Raw genomic sequence first — 13,047 nt, forward strand, 5'->3', positions numbered from 1 at the left:
GCCCCAGGCCCCAGAGCACCCTTCCCCTCTGACCCAGCCCCAGGTTCCAGGGTCCCAGGGAAGAGAACATGGGTAATTAGGAAGGCTGACTTGGACCACGCCCCCCCATGTCAAATGACCACATGTGGTCCAGATGTGGCACAGGAGGGACGGAGGCAGCAGCTCCTTGGAGCAGGATGCCTGGGACCCTCCTCCAGCCCCAGGTGGAGCCAAGAGGTGCCTCCCAGAGACAGGCCTGGGCCTGCAGGCCCCACAGCTGAGGCCCACATGCTGGGATAGGCTTCGTGTTCTTCTCCCTTCGCCGCTTTCCTGCCCCTCCTGCCTCTCCCACCTCTCCGGTGTAGCCCTAACACTGTGGGGAAGGGATCCAATAATACAAAAGTCCCCGGAGAACACGAGTGCACACACACTAGCACATGCACACACAAGCTCACGCACCATCCTTTCAGCCCACATGGATCACACAGGGACAGGGAAACGGAGCCAGACGTTACTTATTGTAGCGCCTCCTCTGGGCCAAGCACGTACCAACAAGGATTGCATGCACCGTCTCACTCAGTCCTTTAACAGACCCTAGGAGATTTCATAGATGGAGAAAATGAGCTTCCAAGAGCTTAAGGGAGAGACTTAGCCCAAGGAGCATCCTGGTTGGGAAAAGCCCACAAAGCTGAGCACAGCACATGGCCAGTCCAGGGGAGGCAGCTTCGCAGAGTTGGGGTGCCACTCCTTTAGGGGGCCCCCCACTCCCACTTTCTCCATGTGGCCCTAGGGGTGTCAGCCCTATGCCGGCTGGCTCCTGATCCAGACCCGTCAATCAGCAGCCTAGGGATCTCTTCAAGGGTGGGTTGGGACCCAACTCCCACCACGGAGAGGCAAGCCCAGGCTCTTGCTAATCCTCAGAGACTCAAGCTGGGAACGTGGGAGGCGATGTCAGGGCCTCCTCTCAGGAAGCGCTGGCCCAAGAGTAAAGCAAACGCAGAAAAGCTTGGCCGGGAGGTGACAGCCAGCATCCCAGCCACATTGCTGAGCACTGCACCCTGCTAGGCCTTGGCCTTTGCAGTTCCAGGAGCTGTTAAGGAACTGGCCTTTGAGCCCAGGTCCGACCTCTGAGCTCACAGAGGCTGTGGCAGCTCAGGGGCTGCAACAAGCCTGGGGACCGGCCTTGCTTCTCTCCCAGTCCCTGGAAGGGGTGCTGGACCCTCTGGGCCCCTTCCTAAAGCACTTCCATCTCTCCCTTTGACCTTCAAAGTTGGCATCTGCTTGCAGGAATCTGCCTCTCTCCTCCTGGAATTCAGCCTCCAGATGTCAGATCCAAGGCGGCGGTGGCGGCATATGGCTCCCCCCAGAGTGAATCAGCCACATTCCAAAGGTGCAAACACAGACACCACACCCTCGGCAGCCTGGGGCTGCAGACTTCCTCCCCAGGCCCCCTCCGCCCTGCACCCCCCCCCCCCACCTCTTCCCAGCCAGACCAGGCTTTGGGCTTCCTTTCCAGAGACATTCTCCCAGGAGCTGGGAGGGAGAGAGAGAGAGAGAGAGAGAGAGAACACACACCACCAGCTAGACAGCCTGAGCTATTCTGCTCCCTCCCTCCCTGCGCTGAGCACTGACCCCAGCCCAAAGGGCCCTGCACTCATAGCTGTTATCAATACGCATGGTCATTCATCCAGCAGGTATCTACTGAGCACCGATTATGTGATGAACAAGATACACATAAGCTCCTGACCTCACGGACCTCAGTTGAGGAAGTCAGACAAGATCAGGTCCACAGACAAGAAAGTGTTCCAAGTGTGGGAAGAGCTGTAAAAGGAAGAGACTCTGGCTGAGATAGATGGCCAAGGGGAGAGTTATGGGGTGTGGAGGCTTTCTCAGGGGTAACATGTAAGCTGAGGCCTGAGGATGAATGGAAACCTCCTGTGTCCAGACACTCGTGCGATCATTTCCCCAGAACTACAGAAACATAAGCCCGAAGCATTTCCCCCAAGTACTCAGCAAGTCCTTGAGTCCGCCTCTTGCACCTTCTGTCAGCTTTGCAGCAGGGGCTCTGGCTAATGCTTTTTATAAGAGCCCTAGTGAGATATAACTCACACACCACACAGTTCTCCACTTTACAATTACACTAGACAATTTGCTGGTTTCCAGAATGTTCACAATGGTGGGCATCCGTCACCACCATCAATTCTGGAATATTTTCATCACCCCAGAAAGAAACCCTGCTGCCTGCGCCACCACAGGCAACCCCTAATCTACTTTCCATTTCTGTAGATTTGCTTATGCCACACACTTCACAGAAAGAGCCATATTAGTCCTTCTTGTCTGGCTTTTTTCACTCAGCACAATGCTCTCAGGGATTGCTCCCATTGCAGCATGTATGGGCACTTCCTTCCTTTTTGTGGCTGAATAATGTTCCACCGTATGGACAAACCACAGTTTGTTTATCCATTCATCAGCTGGACATGTGGGTTGTTTCCACTTTCTGGCTATTATGAACATTCTTGTACAAGTTTTTGTGTAGATATGCTTTCTTTTCTCTTGGGTATACGCCTAGAGTGGAATTGCTGGGTCATGTGGTAATTCCACGTTTAACCTTTGAGCAGCTGCCAGACTGTTTCAAAGTGGCTGCACCCTTCACACCCCACCAGCAGTGTATGAGGTTCCAATTCCCCCACATCCTCAGCAACATTGTTTTTTTTTTTTTATTGTAGCCATCCTAGTGGGTGTGAAGTAGCATCTTTAGCCAGATGAAGGCCAGCTCCTGTTAATGCAGCCCCAGTGCTCCCGAGTGGGGAGAACTGTGGATAGCAGAGGGCACCCTGGTGAAGCAGGGCAGAGTGTGGGTGCTGCCCCACACTGGCATGCCCCAGGCAGGGGACACTGATGGCTTCTTCCAGGTGATCCACCTGCTCCTGCCTGGCCTGGCCTCTGAATTGTGGTACCCAACTGCAGCCCCCTTCCCTCCATGCCACTGCCCCCACCCCGAGGATCCCAATGCCTCTAACCCGACTACTGCCGAGATCCAGTTCCTCCCTCACAAGGGTCAAACCCCAGTCCAGCCCAGTTCAGCCCGTGCCTACTGCCTGAAGGCCACCACGCCCAAGAAGCAGTGGGGAAGCCGGATGCGGGAGTCCAGGTCTGTGCCTCCAAGGGTAGACAGAGAGGAAGAGAGGTCTTGGACAAGTCCCTCCACTAAAACATCGGCTGTGTGAGGGCAGAGCTTCAACTGTGCGTTCACTGCTGCGTGCCCAGGGAGCATGAACAAACACAAGATGAAGTAAGAGAGCCAAGAGGATGGCAGGAGGGGGACAGGGATGGTAGAGGCTCAGGCTGTGGACTGAACCCCACCTCTGACACCTCACAGCTTCATGCTCTTGGGGAACCACTGGCATCTCTGAGCCTCCCTCTTACCATCTACAAAATGGGCCTCGTGGTCATGACCACCTGGGAGCGTGATTCTGAGGACTGAACGTGATAATTCAAATCAAGCAATATTATGTGCCAGGGACTTTTGCAGACCTGGTCACGTAATGTCAACCCAAGAACCTTGTGAGATAGGACTTTTAGCAGTTCTCTGAGCCCGTCAGGGTGGTCCAGGGGGGACCTATCCATTCAGCTGATGACCCCAGTGCTGGAGTTTCAGAGCCCTCTAACACGGACAGAGGAGACAGGACACCCGCAGAAGCAGAAGCTGAGCCTGTCTGGGTGGGGGTGGGGAGGGCAGTGGTGTAGAGACCCCCAGCTGCAAGTCTGAGGCACCAGGGCAGCACCAACGGGGGGCATCAGGGCTCAGGAAGAGGAGATGGCATTACATTTTATCAGGGAAAGAAAAATATGTCAGAAGTTTCTGGCAGGGAGATCTGGCTACTCAGGGAGCCCTGTCAAGATGGCAAGCTTTCCTCTACTGACTGTTCAGCTTCAGGAAGGACCTGTGCAGAACCTGGATCAGCTGGGCCACATTAGGGTGACAGATGTACCTAGATTCCCCTCAAATTGTAGAGTCTATTTGGAAGAGCTCCAGTGGGTTAGCCAAGCGCAGATACCAAGCAAGTCCCTAGAAACCCAGGCAGGTGTGCCCCAGAGGCCAAGGGTGAACGCCAGGAGCTCTTTCAATAGAGATGGGGCTGCCCCTCACTCTGGCTCCTTCACTTGAGGAAAAGCCTCAAGCAAAGGAGTTCCCGGATAGACCCTCAGGGAATATTCAGTCTTCCCTAACATTTGGCAGAGGGAGGGACCCTAGAGGGATTTAGGAGGTGAGTGGAACTGTGAAGGAAAAGCCAGTCACTGCTGGGGTCTCAGCTGCAAGGTCACAGTGCCAAGTGCTGCAGGGACAGCTCCGGATGGAGCAAGGAAGGACAGGCAGCCTGGAGCTCTGCAGTGAGTGGGTGGCCTCAGGTAGCCAATCTCTGCTGAAACTTGGCAGGGGAGGTTTGGAGACAGGGCTGTGGCCGGAGCCACTCACAGATGATGACAGTGCTCCCACAAGGACTGGAATTGTTTCAATTCAGTCACGGAAAACAATCACACACCCCGCTTACTCGGGCTGGGAGCTGCTGGAAGGCTCCGGAAGGGGTTTCTCCCGGCTGGGAGGTCCAGGACAGTGGTTTTCAAGGTTTGGTCAGAGGACCACGTGCATTGCAATGGGACCTTGTTAAACACGCAGATCCTCGGTCCCGCCCAGACGTTCAGCTGCTGAGTTCCAGAGCCCAGTGGGGCTCCAAGACCCAGAATCTCACCAGGGAAGTGAGGACTCTGGAGGGAAGAGGGACCAGCTCAACATGCAATGATGCCCACAGAGAGTGACTGTCCCCACGAGACCCTCCTCCCATTCCTGCCTTCTTTCCACATGAGTCTCATGACTCATGTGTGGCCTCAGACCTCTCTGTGGCCACACAGGGGATCCCTGCCCCCACCAGCTGCCCCCTACCCCTGAGCACTCCACACTCACAGCCACCTGGGCAGTGGCTGCTCCAGCTGTGCCTTCAGTTCAAGGCCAAGGTGTGCAGAGGAGTCCTAGGCATCCAGGTGAAGTCATTCACCTGACACGCCCAGCTGAAGACCAAAGCCCCGACTTCACACCAGAAGAGGCCCCTGGTGGCTGATACTGCCAGCTGCCCTCTCAGTGCCTCTGGTCCCAACTCTACCAGTCCCACCCTGCGAAGGGACTGACTGACTCACTCCAAACACTAAGGCTGTGGCAACTGGGAACTGTGTGGCTGATAAGAAGGAAGAGCAGAAAGTGTGTCTCCTCTGGTCATTATCCCCTGTCGTCCCTACAAACCTCCAGAGTGTGTGTGTGTGTGTTGGGGGTGGGGTGTCTCCAAGTAAGGAACCCACTTGGTCAAGCACGTGGCCAATCGCAAAGTACACTCTCCCTGTTGAGGAGAATGAGCTCCTCCAGGACAGGGCTTGGACCCTGCAGCCAAAGGGTTTCAACTCGAATCCCGTCTCTGCTACTCTACAGCTGTGTGCTCTTGAGCCAACCACTTAACTTCTCTGAGCTTCCCTCTCAAAATGGGCCTGATAGTAGGTTCCCTTTTGGTCCTGTCCCACCAGGACCTCAGACTCACTGGCGACCCGAGGCGGGGGTTCATGGAGCAGCCCAGCTCCTCAAACACAGAGAGTGGGGTCCTGCTCCTGACCCAGCGCCTTTCTCACCAACCCGGAGGAGGGATGAATTCTAGATGATGCGCCATCCCGTTCCCATTAAAGACCCCCAGACCTTCAGTGCCTTGGACCAGAGACACATACCAATCATCACAAGAGCACGAAAACACTTCTCCCCTTCCCACTGCACAGAAGCCATCACACAGCCAGCAGAGCCCAGGTCTGCAACCCTGAAGGCCTTCACCCCTCACCTGGGCAGCAGGCACAGGGTCAGGTGGGGTGTGTGTGTGTGTGTTTTAATGTAGAGGCTGGGGGGTAGGCTGGGCCGCATTGCCTGCGCTGCGGTTGCCGGCTGGCAGATTGCCTTTGTTGCTGCTCCAGAGCCCTCAGCCACACAGGGGCCCCCACACTCCCCCTCCCTTGCCATCAGCAGCAGCCTCTTTCCGGCTCCTGCCCTTCCGCCCTCCTTTCCTGAAGCCACTTGTACCTGCTCCAGAGCCTGGAGAGGTGACAAGTGCTTCCCAGACAATAAAAGCATCTCCCGGGAGAACAGCTGTCCGCAAATGCTCTGCTACACCCTTGTTCTGTGCACGGATTTCAGGCTGGGTTTCAGGGCCCCAGTTGCTGGCCGTGCATTATGGGAGGCCGGCTCTAAGGCTGACCGTCAGCAAACAGAGCCCTGCCCGCCCACCCTTGACTTCAGAAGGCCAGTCACTACCCCCTCCCTCAGCATTTTGGGAGGAAACTGAGGCACAGCGTGGAGGACCGGTCTTGGTCAAGGTCATCCCACTCTGCCTGGGTTATGTTTCAGGCAATGGCGTCAGTCTCTTTGAGTTCCAATGCTGATCTGGCCACTTCTAAGCTGTGTGACCTTGGGCAAGTTATTTCACCTCCCTGAGCCTAATTTCTTCCCAAATAACTATAGTTACATAGTTAACTATAGTTACATAGTTATAGTTATATAGTTATGGTTAACCTCTGGGTTGTCCTGAGGATGAAAGGAAATAGTACGCATAAAGCACTTAGCATACTGCCTGGCACATTACTGTCATTATCCCACCCTTTTTATTCTCCCCTCCTTCTCTCCACGGTCTCAACGCTCAGCTGCCCCTGTCCCCTCGCCTTGGATGCTCTTTCTTTCTGGAATGTTCTTTTGCTAGCTCCCCGCAAGGCTTGTTCCCTCGCTTGCTTCAGGTCTTGACTCAAGTCACCTTCTCAGCGAGGTCCCCTGCTATGTCCTCGCCTCGGCACTCATACGAGTCCTGGACGTATTACTTATTCGCCTCGCTGGTCGCCTCTCGCGCCGGGAACTTAACCCCCACGAGGACAGGGCCGTTCTACGTCTCACTCCTGTGTCCGCAGCGCCAGGAGGAATGAATATTCCCGGGCGCGCCTGGAAGCCGGGCTCCGGGCCGAAGCACAGAGGGCGGCCCTCCCGCGGGGCCCACGGGCGCCTCCCGTCGGCGGCTCTGGCGTGCGCCCGCGAGGTCACGTCCGGGGCGCGCCGGCCGGAAGGAGGCCCCGCGCCGGGCGGCAGGGGCGGAGCGTCCGGGCAGGGCCACGCCCCCAGCCGCGTGCCCGCGGCGGGGGCGGAGCCCGCCGGGCTGGGGCCTCCTCGAACTTTCGCTCCTCAACAGGCTCATCCATATTCATGAGGCGGCGAAGGGCGGGGCCCAGGCCACCCGCGGCACCCCGCCTCCAGGCCTGGAATACCGCCCCGGCTGAGGCTCCGGCCCCATTGGGGCGCCCCCGGCTTCCGCCTCGGGGAGGGAGTTTCCACTTGGTCACGACTCAAAAATGTGTCGCTCCCGCTCCTCCGCTCCCTTGTCCCTGCTCTCGGGGCGTCTCCTCCCTCGGAAGGCAGGAGGGGCGGGGCCCGGGCAGGGACGGCTCCTCCTCCCTGGGGCAGGTCCGTGGGGATCGGGGCCGACCCCCCACCCCCAGTGAGTACCTGCAGTAATCCTCGTTTTTAGAGCAGAATAATAGTCCCAGTTTCCTGAGCGCTCATTCTGGGTCCGGCACTTTGCCTTTCATATAAACTAACTCTTTTAACCCTCCCAGCGGTTCAACTGAGGTAAAAACCTGTGCAATGTTACTAACCCGGGAGCCCAGAACTGTTGAGTGACTTACCCCGGATCACACAGTCGGCCTCCGGCTCTTCCGGAAAGGTTGGTCCGGTCGGGCTGGGGGCAGGTGCTGGTCCCCCACCACCTTTCAGGACATGGGGCTTTGCTGAGGCTCTCCGGGCTTGCTGGGCGTGGCTGAGGGAGGGTCCGAGTGCCCAGATGTGGGGGAGAAGCCGCATGCTGGGCGAAACCAAAGCATGAAGGCAGGACGGGCTGCATAATGTAAAATGAAAATGCGGGGGCGAGAGGGTGCCCTGTGTTCAAAAATGATTAAGAATTTCAAGATGGTGACAACAGAACAGAACATTCAACCACGTTCGGGCCCGTCTAAGGGTATTTTTGCAGTTGCATAGTTCCCACGCATGTGAAGCCAGCCATGATGAAGGATCCCAGGGACTTCTTTAAGGGCAGCAAAGCCAGCATGGACATGTCCACCTCCGATGTCACTCTGCCCCTAGCCCAGGAGCCTCAGCCTCATCCCTGCCCTGGCATGCAGGGCCTAGTCTCCAGACTTCCAAAAACTGAGCATTTCAGGCTCTCCAGGACAAGTTTTCTAGGGGTCAGGTGAGTCCCTCAGGGAGAGTGTCTCAAACCTGCCAGACCCAGCCAGGCTCTCGGGCTGTGTCTCCTGGGCATTTCCAGCCCTGGGCCCTGCGGGCAGGTGGCGCTATGTCGTATGTGCCAGGCCCAGCAAGGGCCTCAGTTCCCACTCCAAGGCCTCCTTTCTCCCCAGAGCAGGGTGTGAGGAGCAGCCAGGCTGCTTCCCAGAATAAACACCCCACCCATAGACAGTCCCAGCCCTGCAGGCTCAGCAAGTCAGCGCCAATGGGGAGAGAAGCTCACCAGGCCGCCAGCTCAAGGTTGAGAAGTCATCCTGATCTCATTCCCTCCATCACTCCTGCTTGTGCCTGGACCCTGCTCACCAGGGGTTGCTGCATTAATAATAGCTACCATTTATTGTGCTCTTTCTCCCTGCCAGTTGCTGGTGGAAGCCATTTTTGTGTGCTCTGCACTGAGCCTCACACAGGCCCATGGTGATAGGCACCCTGAGGATTGCCATGTAACAGATGGGGAAACTGAGGTTCAGAGAGGTCAAAGGGGCTGGGTGCGGTGGCTCACGCTTGTAATCCTAGCACTCTGGGAGGCCAAGGCAGGAGGATTGCTTGAGTTCAGGAGTTAGAGACCAGCCTGAGGAAGAGTGAGACCCCGTCTCTACTAAAAATAGAAAAATTGGCCAGGCGTTGTGGCGCATGCCTGTAGTCCTAGGTACTTGGGAGGCAGAAAGATGGCTTGAGCCTAAGAGGTTGAGGTTGCTGTGAGCTAGGGTGATGCCATGGCACTCTACTCAGGGCAACAGAGTGAGACTGACTCAAAAAACAAACAAACAAAAAACAGAGAGGTCAAAGGGCTTGGCCTAGGTCAAGGGCCAGAGTTCAGCACCTGCCACTATTTATCCATCCTGGTTCCTATTATCTCTCCTAAACCTGCAATGTAGGTCATAAGGCTCACTTACTTACAGTGTCTGGTATTGCTTACTCTCAGCTTAGATTCTGAAAATATAGGAACTGTGCCTATACCACTGATAGCCTACTGGACCTAGCATTGTGTGTTAATTGAAGAGCCATTTACTAAGCTCCTACATTGTGTAGGACACCCTCCTTGCAGTGGGCAGGTGCATGTACGTGAATGAGTGAGCTGTGTCCCCTGTAGGTACTGACAGATGAGGTGTTTCCACTAGACCAAGAGATCTCCTTGAAGGCATGGGTGGGGTTGCCTAGCCCAGTGCATACAATAAACTGTCCGTAAGTGCTGTTGAATGAACACATCAGAGAGCTTAATAAGCATCTATTGAATGAACGGGAACCTAGATGATATTCAATTAATGTTTACTAGTGAAGGATTAGGGAAGCAAGTTCTGCCCCCAAAATATATCAATCAGCAATATTCAGAAAGCATTTACTATATGCCAGGCCCTTTGCATGACCCTGCTGGGGGAGTGACAAAGCAGACAATGTCCCAGTGTCCTATTCCTTGGGGAACTTACAGTATAATAGGGGAGACCATCCTCCCTCCAGAGGAAGCCCAGCATGATGGCAATGAGGGGGGCATCCCTCCCTGCCCACCTTTCATTCAGAAGGAGGGATCCAGGCCTGGTGTGGCTGTTATAGCAGGTGCTGCCTCCTGTACTGGAAAGCAGAACCCAGAGAAAACAGCTCAGAGCCTGGCCTTCTTGGATGTCCCCGCCCCCACCTTACCAGCTATCTGATGCCCCAGGGAGGTAGTGGGTTAGAGCACGTGCTTGGGAATCAGACTGCAGACCAATGGTGGGAGACTGCAGTCTGGACTATGTCTCTTACTAGTTTATAAAACCTTGGCCATATTGGTGAATTTCTCTGTGCCTCAGTTTCCTCCTCTGCAAAATGGGAATCATAATAGGACCCATCTTCAGGGTTGTTGTGAATATAATAAAATGTCTGCTAGAGGGAAAGAACTGGTCTGACTGAGAATTTGGGGTTTCTGGTTGGGTGAGCCCCACCAAGATTACAGAATTCTTTCTTCCCTCTTGTTGGTTTTGCAGAAGCCGAACAGCCAAGTTTAGGGGTTTACTGGCAGCAAAACAGACACCAGCTGGGCCAGGCTTGACACCTAGCAGTGAATGCTAACATGTACTGAAAGTGTACCTCATTTCATCTTCACAACAGCCTCAGAAAGGACATACTGTTATTTGCCATCCAAATCTGGGAACCCGGAAGGGGTGGGGATCCCAGGTCAGAGTTCTTCCTGGGAGCAACATACAGAAAAACAATCTCTGAGAAAGACCCCCGAGGGTGAAGTTTCTCATGGTCCAGGCTCCCCCATGGCGCAGGGGTCGTCTGATTTCTCTGGTCACTTGATTGAGGTCTATCTCCTGCAAGCTTTATATTGGATTAGAGGCTAAAAAACAAAACAAAACAAAACAAAAACCCACAACCAACCAACCAAACAAACGAAAAAACACTCCTGCAAGCACTCGATAAACATTTTTGCTAAGAGATTTAAACTAGCCTCTGTGCCCCTTTTTCTACACACCTGGATTCCCCAGGGCTAGAGCTCTGCCTGGCTGGGATCTGACGCTCCTGGCCGAGTTGCAGCGATTCCCGGCGCCGGGAGGGGGCGCTCTGGGGCCCTCAGCCTCGGCCCCTCCGGACACGCGCTCGTCCGCGGACCCGGAGAGTCGGCCCTTAACAGCCCCCTCCTGGAAGCGCTAGGTCCCGAAGCTGGCCTTCCCCTGGGGCCCATCTGCCGGCTAATGTTTAACCCGGCCACGCTCCACGTTATTCACACTCGGGAGACGGGTGGGATGGGGGCGGACTGGAGGGAGGTCACCTGCTTTCCTGGCCTTTCCTCCAGGCAAACGGGCCTTCCTAAATCTCTTGTATCAACCAACAGGTCATGAGCACCTACTATGTGATCATTTACGCAACAGGTCATGAGCACCTAATATCTGTCCGTTAGACTAACACATAATGAGCACATAATAGGTTATGAGCACCTACTATGTGCCTGCCCATTCACCCACAATGTCATGAGCACCTATGTGCTTGCCCATTCACTCATTATATTCAAAATATAATGAGCATCTATTGTGTGTCCAGCTAACAGCTTATGAACACTCACTGTGTGTCAAGCGCTGTGCCATGCACCGGGGATGCCTTGTAAACAAGACCCACGCCCTTCAGGCTTTGTCGGGGGATGGGGACCATGGCACCAACAGCAGGAATGAACGCGGAATTTCAGTCAGATGCCTCACCTCTAGGGGGTGCCCATTCTAAAACGCCTTTTCCTCTCCTGGCTCCTCAAGGCCAATAGCGAAACGCAGGGTCGGCCAAACAGCAGGACTGGTTTTTTTGTTTGTTTGTTTTAAGGATGGGGTCTCGCTCTGTCGCGCAAGCTAGAGTGCAGTGGCATCAGCCTAACTCACAGCAACCTCAGACTCCTGGGCTCCAGCTATCCTCCTGCCTCAGTCTCCCGAGTAGCTGGGACTGCAGGCGCGCGCCACCACGACCGTGTAAGGCAGGCTGTTTTTGAACCCGGATTTGCCACCGGACAGCCCCGCAGCAAGAAGATAACTGGGCTGCGGTTCAGTATTAGCCCAAATAAAACACACTGAAGAACTTGAGTCTGTGGTCCCACATGAGGAGGTGGAAACCAGCTTAGCGGGGTGCGGGGCTCTCTCACTCCCTCGTCCCCACTCATTGCACTTACGGACCGCGGGCACCGCGGGGCGCTGAGGGTCCAGGCGGGATCGAGAACCCCCGCGGGGCTCAGGCTCCGGGACGCCGATTGTCCCAACTGCTGGGATCAAGATAGGCGCTGAGTGGACGCCCGGATTGCTCGGGATCAGTCCTCGTCCTTGTTCCACACTGAGGGAAACTGAAGCCAAGGGCAAGGCGGGGACCAGCCCGCCGTCTGACTGGCGCAAGGGGCTGAGCCGGGCCTCGAACCCTGGTTTGCGCCGCCAGGAATCGGGACCCGGAGGCTCTGCCCGCCGGGCGATGCCCGCGCGTTCCTGGAACTGGGCTGGGCGGAGAAATCAGGGCCTGCGGAGAGCATTCCTGCCGCCCTCCCCGCCGCCCGGGGCCGCGGGGGGCCTGGCCAAGGTGACCCCGCAGGAGGAGGCGAGGGGTCCCCGCCCCCTCGGCCACCGCGACCTCCTCCATCTTCCCAGTCCCTGGGGCTTTTCCTCTGGGCCCGCAGGCCCGACCCCCCTTCCCGGGCTTCCCCGAGGGCGGGACATCTCGGGCTACCCCCGGCCCCCCCAGGCCACCTCCAGGCCGTGTCCTAGCGCTGCCCTCAGGCCGGGGGCGGGGCCGCGGGGGAGCGAGGATGGGGCCGAGTAGGACGCGCGCGGTCGGCGGCGGCTGGGTGCCCCCTCCCTGCACCCTCCCTCCCGGTGCCCGCTCCCCGCGGCCGCGCCGCCCTCCCTTCCCCCTTCCTCCGCCCAGCGCGGGCCCGCCGCCCCCTCCCCCAGACGCGCACGCCCCGCCTGGCAGCTGGCGCCCCGGGCCTGGGGCCGCGGCGGCGAGAGGGGTTTGCTGGGAGGGCGGGAGCGGACGGGGGAGGGAGGGAGGGAGGCCGCCCCCCGCGCCCCTCCTCCTCGCCCTCCTCCGCGCCCGCCGGTCCCTCCTCCCGCCGCCTGCCTCCTCCCTCCTCCCGCCCGCCCTCCTCCCTAAGACATCCCCGCACAGCCCGGCCGCCGCGGCCACCTTCCCTGCCCGAGCTGCAGATGTGGCGGAGCGGCCGGGCGCCGGGCGGCCGTGCCAGGGGAGCCTGCGCCCCG

General features: G+C 57.0%; 1 protein-coding gene across 4 annotated transcripts in view; it reads right to left on the reverse strand.

The window, feature by feature from the left end:
• Positions 1–12,561, reverse strand: part of TFAP4 (transcription factor AP-4) — a 35,802-nt gene extending 23,241 nt beyond the window's left edge. The window contains exons 1-2 of one of the 4 annotated variants that reach the window (XM_045542455.1): positions 11,973–12,561; positions 7,732–7,940 (exon numbers count right to left, since the gene is read on the reverse strand). In XM_045542455.1, the coding sequence (XP_045398411.1) occupies positions 7,732–7,906 (175 nt within the window). In that variant the 5' untranslated portion in view covers positions 7,907–7,940; positions 11,973–12,561. Of the gene's footprint in view, positions 1–6,812; positions 7,089–7,731; positions 8,866–11,972 lie in introns of those variants that run through there. The other 3 variants (XM_045542456.1, XM_045542454.1, XM_045542457.1) reach the window with 3 other exon arrangements.
• Positions 12,562–13,047: the final 486 nt, after the last annotated feature.

This window comes from Lemur catta, chromosome 2 (genome assembly GCF_020740605.2).
Source record: "Lemur catta isolate mLemCat1 chromosome 2, mLemCat1.pri, whole genome shotgun sequence".
In the NCBI taxonomy this organism is placed as follows: Eukaryota; Metazoa; Chordata; class Mammalia; order Primates; family Lemuridae; genus Lemur; species Lemur catta.